Below are 24438 nucleotides of genomic sequence, written 5' to 3'. Positions count from 1 at the left end.
GGTATACTATATAGGCAATCTTTACAAAATTATCGTCACACGCGAACAATAAAATAAATCTTAGAACAGTTAAAAAGGGATATTTAACACTAGAACTACCGAGCCCTTCAAAATAGCGTATTTCAGATTTTTTCTTTTAAAATTCGTGAAGTTACAGAATGATTTTCTTGGGAAATTTATTAGTATACATCTTTATTCAAGTACATGCCGCCAGAAAAATCCTATGAAATAAATTCAATCCTGTTATTGCTATAAAGAAATATACATCAGCCTCGTTTAGGGTACAGCAGTCCTAGTTGTTAAAAATCGGGAAATTGAAGCACCGCACACTGCGGACATTCCTTTGGCAAAACTGCATATTAGGAGGAAATAACAATCATTTTTATGCATAAATATTGTTAATTTTTTTTTAATTTATTAATTTTATTGTCAAATTTTAACTTTATTGTGAAATTTATATCTCAGGAACGTTTGACTTTTCGACCCATGTGGCTTATTTACTCAGCACAGTATGTTCTATATACCATATAAATATTGAATGGTTTTTTTTGAACACCCTGTATATATACATTAATAACCAAATTTAGAGAAGTGTCAAATATTTGGCCATTTGTCCGCACTGTGTACCGTGTTACTGGGGGCTCGGCGTAATTTTTGACCGTGTTATGCGAATTTTCGCGAAACACAAATACCCTATTATTCAAGGATTAGTTGTACCAGATATTCCCGGGACCGTCACGGTCATAATTTTCATCGTTAACTATAGAACTTCCAAGCGGAAATGTCAGGTCCCCAAAAATAGTGTATCGAGAAATGAAAGTTTGGAGTTAGAGCTGAATAGATGAAGCCGATAACGAGATACATATTCGGGGCGGAAGCATTAGTCACCGAGTGCACTATCGACAGCAGGAAACTGCACACAATGACCGGTGCTCGAGCTCGAGAGACGGAGACGTAGAAAGCGTGCACGCGACGACGCGATGTGACTCGCAGTCGTCGCGTTAATGACGGACACACTCGATTTGGAAATTCCCGAGATTGAAACAACGCTCGTGACCGTCGACGGTCGATCTCTGCTCGCAGTATACAGCTGCATAACTGCCAGCTTCAGCCGCGATATGACGCGCCATGAATAAGTCTCTAACCGCTCTTGTTGGCCCGACATTGTCAGCAGGTAGCTTTCAACGGTTCTGCAACGCTCGTTGTCGACGGTCCCGCGTCTCTGACGCTCGTTATGACGCGCGTAATGAGAACGTCGAAATTCAGACTGATCCCTTTTAACGCTCAACTCGGCCGTCATTCCTCTAATTCGCCGTGAATATCGGGCTGCGTCACGTCAGCCCAACGCACTCGGCCGTATCGCGATTCCCGAGCGTCTGGCGCCCGTCGATTTTAACACCGAGCCATTTGTTTGCTTGTTTAACACCTGCGATCCGACACGGCGCGGCCGATCGGTCGGGCTCGCTTTAAATGACGCGCGCGTTCGACCGGTCGCACAACCCGCAGCCGAGGATACAGTGAACGGCCCCCTATTTTTGTGGATAGTTCAATTTACCTCTACCCCCCCCCCTCCCTAGCTGTGCAGCTCGACTTTGAAAGTGGGTCGCACACAGTTGTAAATATTTCATTGCTCACGCTGGTTCTATAATTTCTTTGTTTGTCTCGAAATATTCTGAAATGTACTGGGTGTCCGAAAAATGTACAGCATGATTTCTCTGTACAGGGTGAGGCACTTAAAACCGGCCACCTGAATAAAAAGACATGCGGGAATGCTTAAAAGGAGACTGTGCTGCGATTGATCGTCGCACACTTTAATGCATAATGCAATCATCAGTGGGCGAACCTTCAGACACTGTCTTCCTGTGGCTGGTCACCGTTTTTTGCATCGGTTGTAGCAGATTATTTTGGATTAAACCACTTTGTTTACATTTTGAATTGACTCGGTTCGAATGCTTGAATAATAAAGAAAATATTCCATTACGCAGCATTCACAGTGAATTCTTATTCTTCCTCCTTGTTAACGTTTATGACCTTGAATGACCTTGAATGACTATATTGTTGAGATTGTCTCGAGAAGGGCTACAATCGTAGGAGTTCAAAAATATGTGGTTCCATATAAAAAAAACAGAGATGACCTTCATATCTCCTTGACGCCTCCACCAATCAAAAAACTAGTAACATCGGACAATCAGCCCCTCGATACCAAATAATTTTGGTCTGATGCGTTTTTTCCTATCACCAATAGCAACCAAGTTATTCAGGTGGCCGGTTTTAAGTGCCTCACACTGTATATGTCGCAAAGGCCTGGATGATAAACGTCGCGGAATTATTTACACTATCGCGGGGTATAGTGAGGGTCGCCGAAGCTCGAGAGGCTTCGGACGCCGAGGAGTATAAACACGGCTCGGGTATGTCTCCTGGACGATATACTATGCTGGCAAGACCCGTGTTGTTGACATAAATCGAGAATTCACTGTGTTTACTTGAAAGGTGCAATTCCTGAGGTGATTTGAAGAAACTCTTTTTCTTTGTGAAAATGTTCGCCGTGCCTTTGTCAAGGAGTTATTAACGAAAAACACGGATCATTGCGTGGCTAAAAATTTGTGAATTTTTGGTATTCAAGATCACGCGAAGGTCGTGGATTGTAGGTAATTGGTTTCGTCTTGATCTCAGCTATCACGCCATAGTAATAAAAATGTGTAGTTTCACACAAAAAAAGAAATTACCGTTAGTAACAAATTATTCCCGCTATATGTGTTCCCTCGAACCAAACAATGCGTTCTTTCGCTGTTTCCCGTAGCATATAAAATAGCGGAGATATCGCTTTGTAACAGAGTTAGTGGAACACCCTGCAACATATCTATAACTATACCTAAAAACTGAAAAAAATGACTAAAATGCCGTATGTTTCAGGTCGATGCGACAACGTACAATGAATCTCTGATATCCCAGAAATTAATTGTCAGTTGAACTTGAAAATTTGCATCGCATCGTGTCTTGATTTGGCACAGAAAAGGTGGAAAAATCAAGGTAACAAAAAGGGGCGAAGGGTCGCTATTTCTGTATCAACAAGGGCCCGTTATCGTTGCTTTCGTCGCGCCTTCTTCCGCCGATCGGCGGGCAGATCCGCGCTGGAGGGGATATCAATTACGCGAGCCGCGGGCGACCGGCAAAACGACCGCGGCGAGCAGGTTCGCGGGATATCGCGCGTGATAAAATATCGCCGGCGGAAAATTGGGCCGAGCAGATTTATTGGCGGCGTTCGAACCTGACTCGGACCAAGTTGTCGGGGCGCTGTGTTCCCGAGAGCCGCGGCGCGGTCGCCGCGTTGTTCCAATTCGCGGAATTTCCCGTCGCTTTCACGCCCGTGCCGAGGATTGTCATCGAACCCGTGGGATCTGCGGGAACACGGATAAGTCCGCGGCGAGAACACAGCGAAATTCCCCATAGGGGAACGGGGAATAGAGAGGACTCCATTCGATCTGGACAGCGGAACCGCATCATCGTCTTTCTCCGTTCCCGGAGCATCGAACGAGCGCGACTCACGTCGAAACTGAAAATCCGATTCCCACGCGAAGACACATCTCGTCCAGCACCGTTGACAGTGATTTATAGGCGGGGATGAAAGGCGGCGGGCGGAAAAACCACCAAGAAACGCCCGGGAGGATCGATACGCGGAGGAAACGCAACCCGGGGCACCCGAAGAAGGGAAACGACCTCGAACGGATCCTAAGCTTTTCACGGGCTTTCTCTTTCCCCGCAGAACCTGTACCCCGGCGTTGGGGCTGATTACATCGACCGCGGGATCATCGGACGGGATAATTGATGGTAATTATCGGTCTGGCGAGGCGCGGCGCTTCGAAGCGGTTCTGCCGCGTTTATTCTCCATTGATGCTGTCTAGACGGGAAATGGAAACTTGGAGATACTTTGGGGAGCTTCGAGGCTTGTATCGATATCTTCGACGGCCTCTTTCGACGCTCTCGTCGCTCGATCTTCGGGGAATCGAATGTAGGTTGCAGTTTTCCTATTTGGAACAGCTGCCGGAGGCTCTGGGTCCAGGCTCCATTATGCAGGTTCTGGGGGAAGCATTTTTGCATCTAGTCAAAGTATCTTCTTTTTAATTTTCGTGACAGTCAGCACGTTGATAGGTATTGGGTGGTTCCGAAAGAGTAATTTCGTTTTTTCCCAACAGGGGGCGTAATTGTATTTTTTCGCAGCCAACTTCGCATTGAAACCGCATTGTCATTATACATTTTGACAGCTGATATAACAAGGCTTGTTTGTGAAAAAGTATGTTTGTTTGTAAAAATGCTTTTCAGGCAAGAAAAATATTATTCGATGTGCATGGAGAAGATGTACTGATAGAACGCCAGTGACAAAACTGGTTTGCAAAATTTCGTTCCGGCAATTTTGATGTTGAAGATGCACCATGTTCTGGAAGGCCAGTTGAAGCTGATAAAGACAAAATTGGGTAATTGGGTAATTGGGTACTTTGGTATTGCACCAAAATGGAGAATATATAATTAAATAAAATATTTATACGCTATAAGAAAATCGTTTTTCATTTTCATTAAAGAAAAAAAAACGAAATTACTTTCCGAACAATCCAATATTTCTTCGGAAAGTAACATATTTATTTCAGATAAATATAAAATCTGATTTATCTTGATGTTGTTCGTCTTTGTTCTATGTCTAACTTCGACTCAAGTGTTCTTGGTGTAAGCAATGTTTGGTGAATTTTTTTAATGTTTACCTATTAGGTACCTTTCTGAAACATATTTGCTATGTGATTTTTAAGCAGTAATTATGACGTGTTTATTAAAAATAGCCCCCGAAATCTTCACTTTGTGTTAATGCATTTTTAAAGCAGACTAATTCTTTAAAAATCTGTCTGCATTAGAGAGCTATTAAAAATGCGGTACTGAAACACAAACGGAGTTGTACATTGTAACTTTTTCTCTGCGATTTATATTTCCTGAGATAGACGCGGCTGTTCATCTCAGAAACTGCATTAAGAATTGCACCCGAACTTCAAGGGTTGCTTTCCTCTCTTGAATATGAACGGTGATTGCTTGGAAAAAATACGGGTCCAACATTTTACCGAGCTCATTGTGTAACATTGTGAACATTGAAAAATAACTTGGGTTGGAGAACTTTGGTTGAAGAATAACGGTTTTAATTGTTAGATACGGCGACTACAATGTCTCGTACTTTTTGCTACTTTATAACTATGATGTACTAGCAGTTCTTAAAAATGTATGAGCACTGTTACATCGATTAGAACGGAGCGCCAGTTTCTTTAGATTTAAAGAGTAACTTTTGCCGTGACACATTGAGAGAAACTTTTTTAGAAATTACAAGATGCAAAAACGTCAAGAGAATAATCATCATGGCCCTAATCTTTCAGTCTTCAATTCATCACTTTTCCCTTGGAATAAGAAGTACATTGAATTTTCGATATATGTCAACAACATGGGTCTTGCCAGCGTCGTGTATCGTCCAGGAGACATAACAGAGCCGTGTCATGTTTACACTTCTCTTCGTCCGAGGCCTCTCGAGCTCCATGACCCCTCACGGTGTAGTGGGGATAATTCTGCGACGTTTAACATCCAGGCCTTGGCGATATATATATAGAGAAATCACTGCATCACACTAGGACTCATTTACTATGAGAGACCCCAGAGCATCATTACTAGACTGCGGATCTTTTCATGGCTTCGAAAAATTTTCAAAAAATTCTGGAATATAAAACTTGACAGAATTTAGTACGATTTTTATATATTTCAGATCTACAAAGGCCACTACAACTGAAAATAAGATTTCATTTGTTTCCAGTATCTTATAATTCGTCTACAAAAATTGCAAACTGCATAAATATCCGCAATTAAATAATTTTGCAATTTTTACGCGCCTTGATCCAACAATCGATAACTTAATAGATCTTCTTCAGCCGTCGATTTTACCGTTCCAGTAACTTAATTGCGCTATCAGTCAAAATCACCCGGAAAAAAGAGTCTCTGCAACGAACAGCGATTAATCGCCTAACGAAGTATTTGCCCAAACGCGTCAGAAACGGCTCGGGGCCGGGATATCTTTGATGCTTCCAATGGTCTGGCCGGTTTTAGCATGGAAACCGCGGCGGAGGGGTTGCGCAGATAGGTACAGCTAATTACGCCATTAGACTAACGATTGCTCGGAGGTTGACCGCAAGCACGACATCCTCGTTACCGGAGCTCGCCGTCGGATGAATTTTAATTGCATCCGAAAGTTTGTTGCGCGTAGTTCGCCGATCGGCCGTCGACGGGAAGCTTCTTGGTTCTACATGGAACTCGCATTTCCGGCCCGAGCGAAGCCCGAGAGAGCTCGATGCCTTCCCCCCTTCTCTCCTTACGTTTTCACCGCGTATCGATGGAATCGGGTCTCTCTCACTGGGTCCAGGATAGCCAAGGTACTCGATGCGGGTACTTGACAGTGATTTATAGCGACGCGGGCGACGCGAACGCGGAGGGCGGCATAAAAAAACCGTAATACGGAATTTCCATAAAAATGTACGGGACCAGGGGACGTAGATCGAAAATAGTGAGCGGTGCTTTAAGGGAAACTCGCGTCGGAACTCTTTTTCTTTCGCCTTCCTCCTCCTATTTTCCCTCGATTTTTTTATTCCCGAGTATAAATCTTGGAGGAAAGCGGGAATAAAAAATCGATCTGTTAGCTTGTTTAAACGAGCCGCCGCGAAATAATGTAACCGCCGCGATTTATGCAGAACCGGGGGCACTTTGTACCGCCGCTCGGTTTTAAACACCGCCGTAGATCAAAAATATTACGTTGCCTGTGAAAGATCGCTTCGTTTCCCATTAATATGTACAATCGAGAATGTTTTGCAAGTAGACCGTGAATCTTCGTATAGAACAAAAAGCATCTAAGTGAACTGTAAGTGTCACAAGTCAAATATTTTCACAAGACAACTAAGCACATGGCGTGGTGGAATTGTTTTGTAAAACGGGGAGTATTAAGTGACTGAACAGAGAAAGATCAAAGCCTGCTGCTGGAGAAGATGCTAAAACTTTTGTATTGGCTACAGTCAATATTGGCCCTACTACAAGTTGTCGAAAAATTGAACGTTCTGTAGGCATTTACAAAGCAAGTGTGTCGCGAATATTGCAACGTCATAAATTTCATACCATATTTCCTTACATCAGAAGTTTCATGGCAACGACTTTGAAAATCGTGTTGCTTTTTGTACATGGGCATTGCAGCAAATACAAAGAAATGAACATTTCTTTTATGACGTTCTCTTTACTGACGAAGCTACTTTTTCTAACCATGGATAACTGAATACACATAATATGCATTATTGGTGCACTGAAAACCCGAAATTGCTTCGACAAGTTCGATAATATATGAATTTTTCATACTCAAGGTCACGTGAAGGTCATAATATTACAGGTCGTTGGATTCGTCTTGACCTCGGCTATCATACAGCGATAATAATATTTTTATTATCATTCCATTCCAATTTCTATTGTCATCATTCCATTTAAAGAACCTTCGATAATCTTGAAATCTCAAAAAATGTAACCTTGAACAAATTTTTTTGCCTATCCTAATATTTGCCCCTCTAAACCAATGTTTTCTTCCGAAAATTTCTTCTATCATAAAAAACAAGCGAGATATTTTAGATGTTCGAGTTAAGTGAGACAACCCTGCATAATTCAGGCCTCGGGGATTAAGCGTTCCCCTAATAGGAGTTCGAACGTCCTTAAAATACGCGATCGCGTGTAGTATCGACTCCGGCTAAATCCGTTCCATTCGAGTCTGTTTCGTCTGCGAATATTCTCGACCCATTTGTTTCACGTGGATATAATTAAATGCGAGCCGGGTCTCTGGTTTTTTTCCGTCTGCCCACGGATTAGTCGCCGCGGCGCGGCGAGCCGGTTACTCAAATATCGAGATAAAACGACCGCGGTTTCGTTGAGACGAGTATTTGTTCAAAATTAGTTTGCGTTCCCGCGGTTCCGTGACTTTCTTCCAAAGGAGACGCGTTTGCTCGGCACGGAAAAAGTAAATTGGTCCCGCGATGTCAAACAATCGGACTAGACGCAGCCCGGGTGTTTAACTCGACAATTATCTCGTGGGAACCGTTAATTTCGCCGGGCCGATGATAGTGGGATCCTTGTCCGCAAAACAAACGGGGCCCCCGGTCGGTAGTTTTTAACAGCGCGACTCCGGATAGTCGTTAAAATTTTCACGGCTCATTGTTGCCGAATGTACCGATTTTCCGGTCGAGTTAATGACGTTCTTTTTCCTGTTGAGCACCGTGACGGATGGAAAATGCGCGGAAGATAAATCGTTCCGTCTGTTAATTGATCGATCATTGCCGGCGCCCGCGCCGGGACCGCGCGCATTTATCTTCGCCGATTGCCGGGACGCGTTCAATTTTTTCCCATCGAGTTGCACCGGCAGCGCTTTCGGTCCGGTTTCCCTCGAGTGCGCGAAAACCGTTCCTCGGAGTTTTCGTCGACGGAATTCCACGGGTTCCTGCGCCACGATGAAATTTTTAATTTCGGCCACGCGCTATTACGAGCTGTCCACGGGTGTCGCGGACGTCCGGTGTCCGACGCGAATCGGACATTGCTTTCATTCCGATGCGAACTTTCCCAGATTCCCCGAGCGTTACCCGACACACTCGCCTCTTTTCGTCCCTCCGGGACAATTGCAATGAGGGCACGCGCGCGCGCGCAGGCACGAATTTTTTAATTCACGCCCCGACGGTCAAAGAGCACTGTTGCAGCAAAGGGAAAGTGGCCCGGCTACGTGCTATTGCTAATTATACGAATTTGTGCGGCAAGATCAAAGCCGACGCCGACGCCCGCGCGACAGAGGAAAGTATTTGTACGGGCCGACCAGTGCATTTGTCATTGAAATCGGGGGAAACTGCATCGCGCCGTAAACATTTGCTATGAAACGCTGCGCGTGCTTTGTGCCGCGAGTCATAACACTCGACGCAGAGTGCCCGGAAAATTCTTAACACCTTCCTGTGCGCTGCTCGCGGGACTTTACTGACTCTTGCTCCCTGCACACGCTCTTTTGGGTAATTACTTTTGGATGCTCGCCGGTAGAATGAGAATGCTCGCGGAATATTTACAATTCTCTGGCTTCTTTGGTCAAAATTTGGAACTGTAGTCCGACCGCTGGGTCTCTAGAACATTTTAAAGTAATAATCTTTAGACAATTCATCTTTTCAGAATGGAAATAAATCTCATTCATTTAAGCGATCTACCCAACTACTGTGGGGGTACCAATTACTGCGCCTATATTAATTCTACTTATTCTTAAGACATAATGAATGTTAAAAAAGAGATATATAACGTATATATTAACTGATTTTAATGAAAAAAATTTAATATCGCTGTTTTAATATTCATTATGCTTTAAAAATGAGTATAATTAATATAGGCACAGTAATTGGTACTCCTACAGTAATTGGGTTCCTTACCCTATCTAATTTTGTTTCGTTAGATCGTCACATTCGATGCAGTTGCTATGAACTCTAATCTTGCTATTGCTATTTTAATTTTTTTATTGGAAAATGTTGTTTATTGGAGTTTTTAATGTGAACGTTCTATTATCATGCGATTCGAATATAAAATTTTTAAACATCACTCCAGACGACTGAATGCACTGTCACTCTATTACAAAATGATTTTTATCTTTAAACGTTTCTCATCCTTACAGTAACTGTTTCCATTATAAAACCCTCCTGTTCTTAAGTATTTCACACCGTCATTATTATTAAACATACAAATTAATAATCTAATTTTCCCCAGCGAAATTTGAAGCATTTTGAAAAGAAACTGAAACAAGTTCTCCAAGCAAAGTAGATTCTCTGTAACTTGTTATAATTTTAGTCCCCCCTTCGACAACGAATCCAGTCTCATCTAGTTTATAAAAATTAAGTTTTTGTCCAGCTGCAGAACTGTGGACAGTTTGTTCTAATTCAGTTGTATTGTAATTCAATTGCACAATTGAATTACATTGTGTTTCAATTATATAGTAATTCAACTACGCCATAATGGAACTACATAATTCAAACCTTTCAATTAATTCAATTACTAATTATTTTAATCAAATGTGTAATTGAAATACAATACAATTAAAATACAACTCTCCAAATTATAGCCCAGAACTTTCAAGAAGTGCGATATATTTTTATGCTTTTCTTTCATATACAGTGAATTCTCACGGGGCATATCCCGTGGTAGTGGGGATAATTCCGAGACATTTATCATCCAGGTCTTGGCGACATATATAGAGAAATCGCTGTACTTGTTTGCTGTCTACGTGGCGTATTTTTTATTCCTCGTCCTCGTTCCATAATTCGTAAAACGCTATTTCATATAACTTAATTAGAAAGTATTTTGTAATTGTACACCAATTGCATTTACGAATTACATTGGAATTGAATTGAATGACGATCTGAATTATAAATTATAATATGACCGAATTACGATGTAATTCGATTACTTTGTAATTATAATTCCTTCAGTAGTTCAATTGTAATTCTGCGCAACTATGACTGCGGGTTGTTCGTGCGAGCAGCTAATATTTTCGTTGGTACTAACAAGGAAATTTCAGGAAATTTCTCGAACAAATAGAGAAGAGCTGCGTGAGCGGGACAATCATTTCTGTCGTGTGTTATGCGCCGCACCAGTTCAAGCGATCCTTTTTGCCGTGCAAAAGAAATTCCGAGTTGTCTGGGCTAATAATCAGCCCCATTTGGTTCACGTCCCATGGCGTTCGATTTCCCATAAAAATCCGTGGACGTTCGGGGGCCGTTCTTTCTTTCCGTTTCGCCTTTTTGTTGCTCGACGTGCAAATGCGCGGTTCGTTGCGTACGCGTTGTTTTTCAACCTCCCGTGCCCGATCCACGGTCCCCGTATTCCTGTCGTTCGTCGCCACGCCCGCGCGTGTTTTTCCCGCGGCTTCGAAAAACCCGACAACTTTTTAGCAGCTGCTGTCCGCGCTCTTTTTCCCTTTGCCTCGCACCCTTTTTTTCCACCCCCGGGGCCCGGCTTAATGGCGACCGCTCCGATTTCAGCCTAGGGCAGATGTAACATGTCGCCGTTTCGCAAACCGGAACGAACACGGTGGTCGAGACCGGGTCGACTTCTACCATGATTCTTGTTCGATTGTGTTTTATTAAATATTTTTTTATCGTCGAAAAGAGAGCGCAGAGACACAGGAAGTGGAGGGGGAACGGGCGACATAAATTGAACTGAACGCGCGCGAACCCGGTGAATCTGCTTTCGAGGATTTTCTGCTCGCTGGTTTATGGTACAATCAGTTCAAATGGGATTCGAATCGGAATACTCGGAAGGCTGAAGCAGAATTTAGAGCGGAATTTTTCTTTCAATATTTCCCTCCCCTATTTCGAGCCGGTTGGTGGCGATTCTAACAGGATTTATGCTCGAAGCATGCAGCGAGTTACTTTTCTATCAAGACGTTGACGTTACAAATTACCCCGTGGATCACGACGTCTGAGGTGCTCCCGGTATTTAACCTCGCGCAAACTCCCCGGTTTCGTCGCATATTAATAACCCCCGCAAGGTGGTAGTCACCCCTGTGCACCCCCGAATTTGTTACACTTCCCGAAAGTTCCCGGAGACTGTAAATTCTACGTGCGAGCGAGCTAACAGTTTCTTCGCTTCGCAGTACTCCTTTGACGTAACTCCGACCGTCGCCTAACTTGCTATCGCGAGACCTCATCCCTCGTGTCTGCGCGCCTTTCGTCGCTGTACTATGTGCGAAGCTAACCTAAAAAGATGCTCTCAGACTGCCGCATCATTTCCCGGAACTATGGAATCGGCGATTCAAAGTGGGAACTAGGAAAATGTAGAACTAAAGAGGTACCGTGAGCTATTTTGTTTTGTATCCTGCGAGTCTACACTCCTAAAAATGCTTTGGTCGAGTCGCGTTAACACTTTGTCTACCGGATTTTCAATAATCCTATTGTACCAAAAGGAAACTTAAAAATCATCATTGATACAATAATCTTAGACGAAATTATTAACCCTATGCACTCGAAGCTATTTTAATTCCAAAACGAAACATTTCTTCCCACCTAGAATATTGCCCTTAAAATTGTGCGATTTACTCGTACAATACCGAAATGTTTAGTAGTTTACTAAATACAAACAAATTTAATAATGTAACAAATATTTTGAATAATGATACAGCAATTTTTAGTGGTGCCTCACAGTCACCATTCGAGTGCTAAGGGTTAAATTACGTCATTGTTATTATTATTATTATAAGTTTGAAGGTAAGTAAGGTTAACATATTTATGAGCAAAACATCGGTCAATACCACTTCTCGGCATGTTGAATGGTAACGAATTGTGATAGCAAAATTGTAATAAACTTTCTTATTACACAAAAGACAATTTGATACGTCAGGATTGGATCGAGTTCGGCCACTTCTGTCACGAAGTGTCGTCAAAGAATTAAAGAACCTGTACAACAAATTAAAAAAAAACCAGTGCTTAAAAATCATCTTTTCTAAAATAATCCCAGACGAAATGATTAGATTACGTTATTGAGGGTAAGTAAATGTATCATATTTACGAGCCAAACATCAATCAGTTCGACTTCTCGGCATGTTGAATGGTGACGAATTGTGATAGAAAAATTGTGATTCCTGTTACATAAAAGACAATTTGATACGTCAGGATTGGATCGAGTTCGGCCACTTCTGTCACGAAGTGTCGTCAAAGAATTAAAGAACCCGTACAGCAAATTAAAGAAATCAGTGCTGTTAATAAAACCCCTTCGGAACGTCTCTGAAGCCCAAGGAGAACAGCCTACTTCGCCTAAATACCGCGCCATCGGGTGGTTAATATAAAGCAGAATGGCGGACGGGTCAGGTTCCTCGTGAACGTCGAACCGCGTTGCCGTCTCCGGGAATAAATTTATCGCTGAACAGCCTTAAAAAAGAGAGTACCGCGACGCGCAGCGGGCGCAATCTCCTCGAAGAAGACGCCGGCAGTTAAGAACTGGCTGCAGCTCGCGGAATACGGGGGTATCTCTCGTCGTACGTTTTACTTCCGTCGTATTACGTTTTTATGGGGCGCTGGTCAACGCTTCGAGCGAGCATAAAAAATAAAAAGAAGAAAGAAGGCACGGGGTTGCGGAGGGCGAACGCATGCTTTATGGGTGTTGCACGGGTGGACCTCGTAAATCGCGCGAGCCAGCTATAGAGAAAACAGAAAAGGCGTCCGTGGAATTACACCGTTCCGCTCCTTTTTCACGGCACTAATTCACCGTGCGTTAGTTAAAGCCCGGGGCTCACTTGTTTGCAAGCGCTCGCGCGTGTGCGCGCGCCCCCCCCCCGGAATTTATCTCGAGGCACCGCGCGCCGCGCCGTAAGCCGTATAAGTATATTTTTATAAGCCGCCTGGATAATCCAGCAAGGCGTTCCGCGAAAGGCGATGTCTGCAGGCCGGGTTGAACACTTACAGGTTGATCCCGTCGTAGCCGGCTCCGATCCCCACATGGTCGATCCCGGCGATCTTGCGAATGTGATCGATGTGCGCTGCAACAGAAGTTTACGGCCAGCGTTAGTTTTCATGCTGATCGTCGCTTAAGCAACAATTATAATAACGTACAAATATGAGGGGAAATATTTGCCTAACACCAGGATTACGGGACTTGTCAACCTGGCTTTTAACCTCTTAAGCACGCCGCGCTCGTCCGCAACTCTATTTCCCAGGTACGGCTCGCTCGTCCGTGACTCTATCTCCCAGGTACGGCGCGCCTAGCCGCGAATAGCACAAAAGCCACTATAGTGGCGTTACCGTTCAAACTGATGCTTTCCACGGAAGCCACTATAGTGGCGTACCGTTCAAACTGATACTAAAAGGTTAATATTTTAATTTGCGATTATTGAGATTGTACAGATGTATCCATGAGGAAATAGTCAACAAATTTATTTCTTCGGGTATAGACTACTTAAAAAATGGCTAAAAATAGTCATTTTTAGTACTTCGTAAGCCTAGTGTTCGAGATATGATAACAGAATTGTCATAAATAAATTGTTTTTCACACGTCAAAGTCTGTGTACTAAACACCTGTATTTTTCATTGCTTTCATTATACATTGTTTACTCTATATACAGTGTGTCCCACGAATACGGCAATCTATCGAAATCGAGCATAAAAAATTGGACATTCCAATGAAAAAAAAAAAAAAACAAAGATGACCTCTATGTCTTTTATACGTCTCCACTTGCAAGAATATCATTTACACCATGTTATGTAGTTTCTTAAACCCTACAACTTCTGTACGTAACATTTTCTCGTATTATTTGAAATAACCAAGATATTCACGTGAACAGAGTTCGTGGGACACACTGTATGTCCCAAATTCCTAGCCGATAAAGGTCCCACAGAACTATCCCCACTGCCGCGGGGTATCCCCCGTGGGGGACCATGGGCCTCTAAAGCTTCATTGTCCTTTTCTACGTCCGGTGTGGATCAAAATAGTATCTCCTGGCCGATATATGACCTTGACTAGACCCGTGTTTTGGACATATATCGAGTGAACACTGTATTTCCGTAAAAATTCTCAAAGTTAGACTTGTTCTTCGTCTTATGGAGTAGAGTTACCCCCGAAATTACGCCGCTAGTTGAGAATGGACACCAGAGAAATGAATTTGAAAACGTGAAACGTCGCTTTTGCGGAAAATATTCGAGGTGGCTAACGTCGTCACAGTCGTATCGGCGATCCATCGAATCGAACGACATTCGGCGTGCATCCGACGTTTCGCTAGGAGCCGTTCCGCAAACAAGGGGATCGCGCGTCTTCCGCGCGTTAAGTGCAAACGTCAGTAACACGCGAAAGGAAAACGCGGTGTTATCGACGCGCTGCATCGGATGCATCGGATGCATCGCTGGGATCGCGTCATTCTGGGAACTCGGCACGCGGTCACTACCGTGTCGCTTTATTATTAACCAGCTCGTAATTGTTGCTGCGTGGCGTGCGACGAGCAACGAGGAGACAGATCGATTCCGCTATAATATTGTCAATGAAACGACCCGGCGCATAAGCGCGACGACTGCTCGAATTATTATCGCGATTCGGTTTAACGCGGAGCTTCCTGCTCGCGGGCATAATTTTCTCGCCGTTTCCTCTACCCGCGCCGCGAGATTTAACGCGCGGAAATGCATTGTTACTCGGATCTGCGGTCTCCCATTTTGCCCTTGGAAAATCCGGATAATGGGACGCCGGGCGCGATTGCTCGCGCAAGTGTATGCATACTAAATGGGACACATTTTTGCCCGATACACGATGCGATGAAAATACGATGAAAAATCGTAAAAGAGAAACCATTGTCACTACAGTGAATTCTCGATATATGCCAACAACACGGGTCTTTACAGCGTCATGTATTGTCCAGGAGACATACTCGATCCGTGTTATGTTTACACTCCTCTGCGTCCGAGGCCTCTCGTGTTTGGTGGCCCCTCACGGAGTATACTTCGCGGTAGTGGGGATAATTCAGCGACGTTTATCATCCAGACCTTGGCGACATATATAGGGGAGTCACTGTATTTAAGTTGATAGTGATAGTTAAACCCATACTATAAGAAGGTAATAACATTTGTACTGACCACTCGCAAAAATATTTCATCAGAAGTTCGAAGCACTAAGAAGTTTTTATTCTTCTGTTAGACGTAAATAATATAATACGCGTGTTATTCGTTTTGTGACTATTTACAAATGTTACAAATGATAATAGAAAAACAGTTGAAAATCGTCCAGTAATGCCACAATAAAAACAGGTGCATCTCACTCTATAGTGCGTCTCCCCCGGAATTACCCTAAATTGTTATAAAAATTGCTTCCGTTGATCGCAACATTCATTGGATGGTTCGCCAGGTTCTTACCAGACAGGATCCCGTCTTTAAAATGTGATAATTTCTGCGAAAAATACTCTGTAGAAATTACAGCTTTTTGAGCTTGACTAGAACAAAGAGTCTATCGTAAGTTCGAACATTGAAACTATTAACCCTTAGCACTCGAATGGTGACTGTAAGGCATCACTAAAAATTGCTCTATTATTATTCAAAATATGTTTCGCATTATTAAATTTGTTTGTATTTAATAAATTACTAAACATTTCAGTATTGTACGAGTAAATCGCACCATTTTCGTATGTATAACATGAAAACAAATATATAGAAGGGAAATATTCTAGGTCGGAAGAAATGTTTCCTTTTGGGGTTAAAACAGCTTCGAGTGCAAAGGGTTAATACGCAACGTTATTCGACCAGTTTCGACGAGGCTCTCAGATCAATCTCGTCTCCAGCACTCCCGAATCACGCGTGGATCAACATTTTCTTAAAATCGTGACCCATATACGGAGCACGATGACACGTTAAACCCCGTTTTAGCTTTGCCGGGTAGTTCCAATCATCCCGAAACGCCTCTCGAACCACCACATAGTTGCGAAACAATAAACCAATCCATATCATTTACGAGTCACGCTTGCATCGTGCTATTCGCGTCCCGGAAAGGAGGTCAGAGGGTCCTCTCCTCTGGTGATTCTGTCTAAATTCGGACTCGTTATATGCAGTCCAATAAAACATGGAAACGGTCGACGAAGGAATAAACTGGAGAGTAAAACTTCGAAACGGACGTTACGATTTAATCAGGCCTCTCGTGATCCGCCCCCTTGCCCCGTTGCCTTATTACTTATTTCAACGACCCTCATCGGGGTCTGACTTTCTTTCTCTCTTTTTATCGTCACCTTCTGAGCGACGCTTCTGAAATTCAGAGAAACCGGCCGAAGACGAATGTCGGGGAACTGGTTCGGGGTGAAGATACGCGAGAGGGACGGATTTACATCGGATCGACCGCCGGATGAAATTCGTAACTCCTGCGAGAGGTGTTCCAGCGGTTCAACGCTTTCTGTCCTCGCCGACGTCTGTCGCCTTCGTTCTCGTTTTTCTCTCTTTTTTTTTTGGCCCTCCCTTGCTCCGACGAGCGACGATATTTGCCTCGTGCTCGTCGCATTTGGAATTCCCAGGGCAGGCACGGAGGTTAACACGGGATCGCGCGAAACTGGTAATCCCCGGTTCGGTATTTCACTTTGCGGGGGTGCGAAAATCACCGCGCAAACAAACCCCAGGGATACGGCGGCGGGTTTCGCCCAGGGAATTTTGCGAATCCCCGAGTCCCGGATCGAACGTTACATCGTAGAGCGCAGCGGGTTACGCTTGGACACGCTCGCGATCCATCGGATTATTTATTTCAACACTGACGATACCGCTGCTCGGATAAATTGCCGAGAGCCCCGGCGATAAATCCTGCATTATTTGCGACATTAATTAGGTATCTGCAAATTAATCTGTTTGTCGGGCGCTCCTCTTGCGAGGACGGATACGTAAACAGGCTCCTGATCGCTTGGATCAATTTGAACGATTTCAACTTTAATGCTTAAGTGGATCTTCAAAGTATACATTAAAAATGCAATAATTCCATTAAATTATATTTAGTTTTATTATTATAGTAATTATAATTATATTCAATATAATAATAATTTTAAAATAATTATATAATCATGTATAATGCACAGCAGCTACTGTCGTTAACATTTACAACTTCACCGAGCTATCAGAAAGAAATGAAGAAGAAACTTGTAGAAAGATTAAAATGGGAGGGCGAGAAACTAAAAGATTAAATCTTTCTGAGAAAAATACAGGCAACATTTGCTATCAATTTGATCACGACAATGAAATGCGGTTTCGGTGGGTCTCTTGTCGCCTTTGGGCACACTCGGAATGTTACCGGGCCAACATTGCCCGAAAAGCGACGTCCCTTTTATTTTTACAAATTCAACTAGATGAATCTGAAAGCAATTTGTTTTGTATTGTACGAATAAAGTTTATAAAACGTATCTTTAAATAAATATATCCATACTTTCATTTGACTGTAATCATTGGTTAAGTGACCGCCATTACCCCGTTCTCTCCTACGTGCCCCCGTACGAATTCAGTGGTACGAGTCAATCATAGTGGCTCGAAGGCGGTTCTCCCTTATCGAGCGCGAAAAGGAAGAGCTATGCGCGAGCATAGTTCGGCTGAAGATGGAAGGCAAACGATCCCCGAAGAAATCCGCGAAGAGAAGTTTGACGAGTTTCCTGGGCCCGCGGAGTATAATTAACGCGAGTCGCGGAGATCGCGCAATCGTTACGGCGATCAGAGCTGTTTTCCGTCTCGGTTGGTGCACGCTCGAACGGAAATGCGAACAGCGGGGGGAAGTGTATCGCCGGGAACAGAGGAGGGTTGTGCAGCGCGGAGCAAGGAGAAATGCTAAGTTTCGCGTTCACGTTGAAATTCTGAAGTTACCTGGGTTCCCGTCTCATGAATCACAAAGGGCGCGCGGATATGAAAGTGCAATTGCCCGTTGCTGCTCCCCTCCGTGCTCGTATTCGATGAAGAAGACCACTACTTTCTCTCTCTCACTCTCTCTCTCTCTTTCTTCCCCTTTTCCGCTGTCTCTTTTCCGCCGTGAATCTCGGCACGAGAACAGGCTGCCGCATAAATTCGCTTCCGCCTCGAATTTCATTCGGAGCTCGAAAGGAGAACTGCACTCGCAGCGTCAACGCCGGTACCCTAATCTAGCGACCGAACGGGATCAATGACATACTCATTAATACTGTTACGCCACCGCGTATCCATTCTCCCGGCGCGGCGTCACGTTATGGGATTAAACCGACATCGAAATAAATTTTCGCTCGGCGTTGGTAAAATACGTTTGTGCACGTATTGATGGATTATAACTGGATGGTAATCATTGTTGGTCGCAATATTATCGAGGAGTGTTTAGACTGCTGCGCTTTCGGGTCATGCTGTCTGAACGTTATCCGGCATACGATCAACTAGGTGTCTTCATCGATAGACTGGGGATCCGTGTGAAAAATAAAAATTGCAAGAAATTCAACCCATGTAGAAATTTCTTTCCGGGTAGAAAATAACTTGAGAAAGTTGAAAATCGATACCCTTGAAGTCTCTTAATTATTGCACTCTTTGAAATTGCACCCACCCACTTTTGCTATAATATGCGCAAAACCCGCAGTCTGTTCATCAATTTTCCCAAAGTTCTTGGGTAAAGCGTTCAGCATATTCGAGTTCGATTAAAGCATCTCTCTTAGCATAATCTTCGAGGGCCGAGCTTCTCTTAATCATTGCAAGGAAGTTATTGGATCCGTTCGATTATGGTAATTTTTCTAAACTACCATAGATTTTGAAGAAGATTACGGTATCGTTCCAAAATGTAGAAGCTAAGGAACGCAACTCTAACGCAGATTAATCTTGTGGAGGTTCTTGTGTCTTGTATTAGCCATTTACATTATTTACGTTGTTTAGCATAGCTGAGCTCGTATTTGACTAAATAGGTGTCATACTTCAGAAACGTGTAAGAAAATTGCCGCAGATGCAACACAAGTTCATTCGTTTACGACACAATGACGTTCAAGGTCATGTAAGGTCAGAAATGGAAATATTCGAAATGTTTCTTTCATTTCCGACATTGTATGACTTTGAAGGTCATTACACCAATGAGACTTTCTTGACACAGGCTTTCATATTATATAAAAAAAAAAAACAATCCATATGAAAAATTGAAGGTCACATTCATTTCTACAAAAAAATAATGCAAACACAAAAAGCTTACAAACGTCATTACAGAAGCTTGCAGAATAACAGTATTACTATATATATATATACTATATACAGTATTACTTTTTTCTGTTTTATTTTCTTCTACTGTTTATGATTTGCAAGAAACTTTTCTCTGTTGAAGCATAGCTTTCAAGAATACGAAAGTATAAAAATCTACAGGTACGGAATGGTAACATACATCATCCACCGCTTCGATCGTGGATATGAACCTTTTCGGTCGTATATCGCGAAGGGAGATCCAGTGACGACAGAAAATCCTGGGTAACGCGTTTCTAATTTTCCCGAGATTCCTCGAGGGGTGGGAACGTAGAGGTTCTGGACGGAGGGCGATATATTTGCGAGGGCATCGATTTGCTTCGGCGTGAGGTATCGCCATTTTCTCGTCCCCTCGGCCGACGGAGCCATTAGTCTCCCGCGGGTTCATTCGCTCGCGATTGCTCTTTATACGCCATTCGTAGGATCCGAACGTACCGGCGAGAACAAGCTCGGCGTATAAGAAAATTGCCGGTTATCCGGGGGATCTTCCCTGCGGTGTCGCGTCCCTGTGGGGGAACGTCCAGGGGACGTTCGGGGGGACGTTCGGTCTCCAGATACCGGGCGAATGAAAGCCGCGGCTTAGCCGTAGGAAACCATATTAACGGGGAACAGTGGCGGGGGAAGGGGAAGGGGGTGGGGGGGAGAGAACAATTTAGACGCGATTCCAGCGTCCCCTTCAATTAGCTTTTATCCTGGAATATGGGACGACGATAGTGGCGCGGTCAAAGCTACAATACGTGAAACGGAAGCCGAGGGGAGCCCTGATTGGTCCAGAAAAGAGAAAGAATTAGCCGGGGAACTTTATCAAGCCGAACCGCGCCGATTCCCGCCTCTACACGGAAACGTAAGGCCAGAAGCTCCACACCGGGTGCTTCTTTACCAGCCACCGTGTGGTTTTGGCCTAATTTTACCCGCGCACGATGAGAAAAAGTGAGCCCGTAAACAGGGATCCTGTTTGACTTTAATCGCGGCGCTTCCGGTTTCGGGTGTGGCGTTTGCCAAAGGTATTACGCTTGTAAAGGGCATTTCCGCTGATTATTTCGAGCTCGAAAAATGGATTTCACTTTTCTCCGGTGGAATTTTTGAAACGTGAAAATCAGAAAATATTGACGATTAAACGAGGATTATAACAAAAATGTTTCAAGTTAAATCGGAATCGAAGAGTTACAGAGATTATTTAACGGGTCGATAATCGTCTCAAAGGTCGATACGAATTAAACGGAGTTAATGAACTTGTGAAATTTTTAATAATGTCCTGGGCTCCGACTCCGTGAACGAATCGTCGAAATATTGGTGATATTTTAAATTCGTGTTTTCACTGGGAAACTTCGTTCTTTGTCTTTAATTCAGACTTCTTTGGAACTTTCGATCGATGCGATTAATTAAGTTTGTTCAAGAGGTACAATAATGAAGTTACGAAGAACGAAATCGATCCGCTGGTATAACGCCGGTTATAATTATAGGACCAAGTTTTCCATTAATTAGAGAGCGAAAGGTAGTAACTTTAATGGAACTTATCGAGTCAGTGGATCAATGTAGTATATGCATGGCTAATGCAAATATAATACACGCTTTAAACTTTTGTAGATTAATATGCTTCTGTACAAGTCTACGTACCGATAAGCAAGTTCATAAATATTATAAATTCGTGTGTTATTGTGCAAGAGGCCAGAGGTCTCGCAACTTTGGCTCGCGGTAAACACGTGCATGAACTTTTTCCATTATTCCCCTTTATCGATTCCGCCACTCCATTTACTCGAAACTACTGAAGCACGTCATAAAACTATCAATTTCTCGCGTGTAGTCGTTTGCGAAAGTATTCCGACGGAGACATAACTCCATCCTAATACATATCTCCATAATTACAACGATCGAATATACATATCCACGCCATTTTTCTTTTCAACGTACATCCAAGAAGATAAATATACAAACCCACTGGAAATCTGTACACCTGAACAACGCATAAAAATTACTGTAAACTAAAAAAGAAAAAAAAAAATAGAACTAAACTGTACCCACCGATAAAATTCGTAGCAATAATTCATTCCGATCGATGCAAAGTTTCTGCACATTAAAAATTCCACTCGAGACTAATGAAGACGTCGAGGATACAACCGATCGATCCTGGCTTGTCAATATCGGTAAAATATAACCCGGGCAAAAACGTCGAGTGTTCAGCATTTTGCTGGACACATTGAGATTCGATGGAAAAAGACTAGGGGAACGTCTACGATTTAATAATCCCGTATCTGGCATGAAAATTGTCTATTTGCCGCGTCTGTCACGTGGAAACCCTTCCGCCGGGGGGGGGGGGGAGTGTCCGAAGGAATTTCCAGGAATTACTACGTTATTTCCAGCGAAACGGTGTCCGGCCGTGACATATCGCGAAACGAGTTTCGAGAGCTCTTACCGGCCACGTCCTCCAACGTCGATTTCTCGCCGCAGCTGATAAAATGAGGGTAGAAGGATACCATAACTATACCATCGGTCTGCGCCTGAAACAGAAAGAGAGACTGCGATGTACAGTGATGTCTCTGCAAGTGTCACAGATTCGGAGGATTGCTACGACACGAATCTGCGACAGAGCTTCTCGCATCTTTCGAGAACTAGGGTGAGATACGTTCACGGAAAGTGAGATACGAATTCCACTTTTGTTCACTTTTTTTCTGCGAGAAAGGCAGAAGCGGGTTAAACGAGACAGTTATCCACAGGCACTATTGTAACTCTTAACCAGTTGCACTCGAAGCTATTTTAACTCCAAAACGCAACATTTCTTCCAACCTAGAATATTTCCCTTCTATATATTTTTTTCCATGTTATTTACCCGTATAATACTGAAATGTTTAGTAATTTATTAAGTGCAAACAAATTTAGTAATGTAAAAAATAGTCTGAATAATGATACAGCAATTTTTAGTGACGCCTTACAGTCGCCATTCGAGTGCTAAGGGTTAACTTAGGTTAAGTTAGTTCTATTGTAAAACCAAGCAATTTTTAGTGACGCCTTACAGTCGCCATTCGAGTGCTAAGGGTTAACTTAGGTTAAGTTAGTTCTATTGTGAAACCAAGTTTAATTGTCTAAGGTTCAATTCAACACGTTGGGAAATGAATGGTTGCAGGGATGATAGTAACTCACCAAACGTCGCAGCGCGTGGTCAGGCACATTTCGCGAGGAATTACAAAGAGCGTGGGCGCTGCTGTGGCTGAAGATCACCGGTGCTCTCGATGTCCTCATGGCGACCAGCATCGTGGGCACGGCGACGTGCGACAGGTCCACCATCATTCCGAGACGATTCATCTCGAGGACGACACTCTGGAAATGTTCGACGGTTTTGGTGAATCTCGAGACCGTGTTTCACTGCTTCGAGAAGCTCGAGAGTGGATTTGATGTGTAATAATGGATCTGTGAGTTTCTTGAACAGGTGATGAGAGTTTGAGAAGTACCAAGGAGCAGCGAAGGAAAAGAGCAAAAGTTGTTCTAGGTATATCAAAAGTAATTATAATGTAGTCGGTACAGTGAGTGACTGCGTCGAGGTGTGCTTCGTTGTATGATTATTACAGGTTAAGCAACGTACATCGCGGTACAAGATAAGATGGGTTACCGCAGATTTCTTCGGATTTTCTCAATCTATATGACGTTTTCCAACTGGTCACTGGATTGTTGGATACCCGAAGAGTTTTTAAGGGTTACAAGAGGGGACATTCCAAGGTCATTGAAAATGTAAAATGGCGTCATTTCAAGAGGTCACAGAACACAAAAGTTTCACAACCTTCCTAAGGTTGATTGGAAATCCAAAGGACTACAATTCCCCCAAGGTTATTGGGAATACGAAGGGTTAGAATCCTCAGGGTTTTTAGAAAATGTGAAAGTCAACAATTATATAAGGTCATCGGAAATACTCTGAATCCCTAGAATTCTTCTCACAGTCTTTTAGGAATGCGCGAAGGTATGTAATTCTGGAAGGAAGAAAATAATTCTGAGAGGAATTCCAAAAACGAACAATTACTAAAAGAATCTCCTTGCAAATAGCAACGATTGTTACAAGAACTTCCAGGGAAATCCAGGGAATTTAGGAATAAGATGAGCTAAGGGTTTTTTTTTGTCTTAAAAGAAATAAAGGGGCAACGTTTTGAAGAATTTCGAGGAAGATTAATTTACTATCAAACAGTATAAATATGTTAGCAGCAAAATATCACCGAATAATCCCAACCGAGAGAATTTCCCCGCTCTCGGCTAAGAGAGCTCGAAATTGAGAGACATTTCTATGTAAAGCAGTTCGAGAAAGAAATTCATGCTGATGGTTCTCACCGAACTCGATAATCCCGGATTAACAGGGCTTATGACGATTCTTTCTCGAAAGGAAGCGGCGATAAGAATGGAGGATTCTTTCGTAGACCGACCGATACCCATCCGTTACGTCGATACAGTTTCTTCTTGCGAAGTCAAACAGGATTCGGCCGGATCCTTTCTGTCAAGGAGGAAAGAAGTGTTTCTGCTCTTTGAAGACGAGAGATGTGCCGTCCCTGGTTCCACAGCGATCTCACGCGTGATCCGTGACACTTATTGCCGGCGTCGTTCAATCAGATTGAAAGTCACGGCAGACAGACGGTTCCCTGAGCCCGTCTGTTTGCCAGGAATTCCGAATTCCAAGAGAATT

General features: G+C 43.3%; 1 protein-coding gene and 1 long non-coding RNA gene across 2 annotated transcripts in view; one reads left to right on the top strand and one right to left on the bottom strand.

The window, feature by feature from the left end:
- LOC143352657 (dipeptidase 1) overlaps positions 1-24438 on the bottom strand; it is a 156664-nt gene that overhangs the window by 18291 nt on the left and 113935 nt on the right. Inside the window, exons 7-9 of the mRNA XM_076785335.1 lie at positions 22917-23093; positions 22192-22276; positions 13516-13591 (exon numbers count right to left, since the gene is read on the bottom strand). Coding sequence (XP_076641450.1) covers positions 13516-13591; positions 22192-22276; positions 22917-23093 — 338 coding nt within the window. The remainder of the gene's footprint in view (positions 1-13515; positions 13592-22191; positions 22277-22916; positions 23094-24438) is intronic.
- The window catches only part of LOC143352662 (uncharacterized), a 607068-nt gene continuing 596462 nt past the window's right edge, over positions 13833-24438 (top strand). The window contains exon 1 of the long non-coding RNA XR_013081982.1: positions 13833-13888. This is a non-coding gene — a long non-coding RNA (uncharacterized LOC143352662). The remainder of the gene's footprint in view (positions 13889-24438) is intronic.

The sequence above is a fragment of the Halictus rubicundus genome, chromosome 3 (assembly GCF_050948215.1).
Source record: "Halictus rubicundus isolate RS-2024b chromosome 3, iyHalRubi1_principal, whole genome shotgun sequence".
NCBI classification, from domain to species: Eukaryota; Metazoa; Arthropoda; class Insecta; order Hymenoptera; family Halictidae; genus Halictus; species Halictus rubicundus.
The sequence above is the reverse complement of the archived record's forward strand: the minus strand, read 5'-3'. Positions and strand labels throughout refer to the sequence as shown.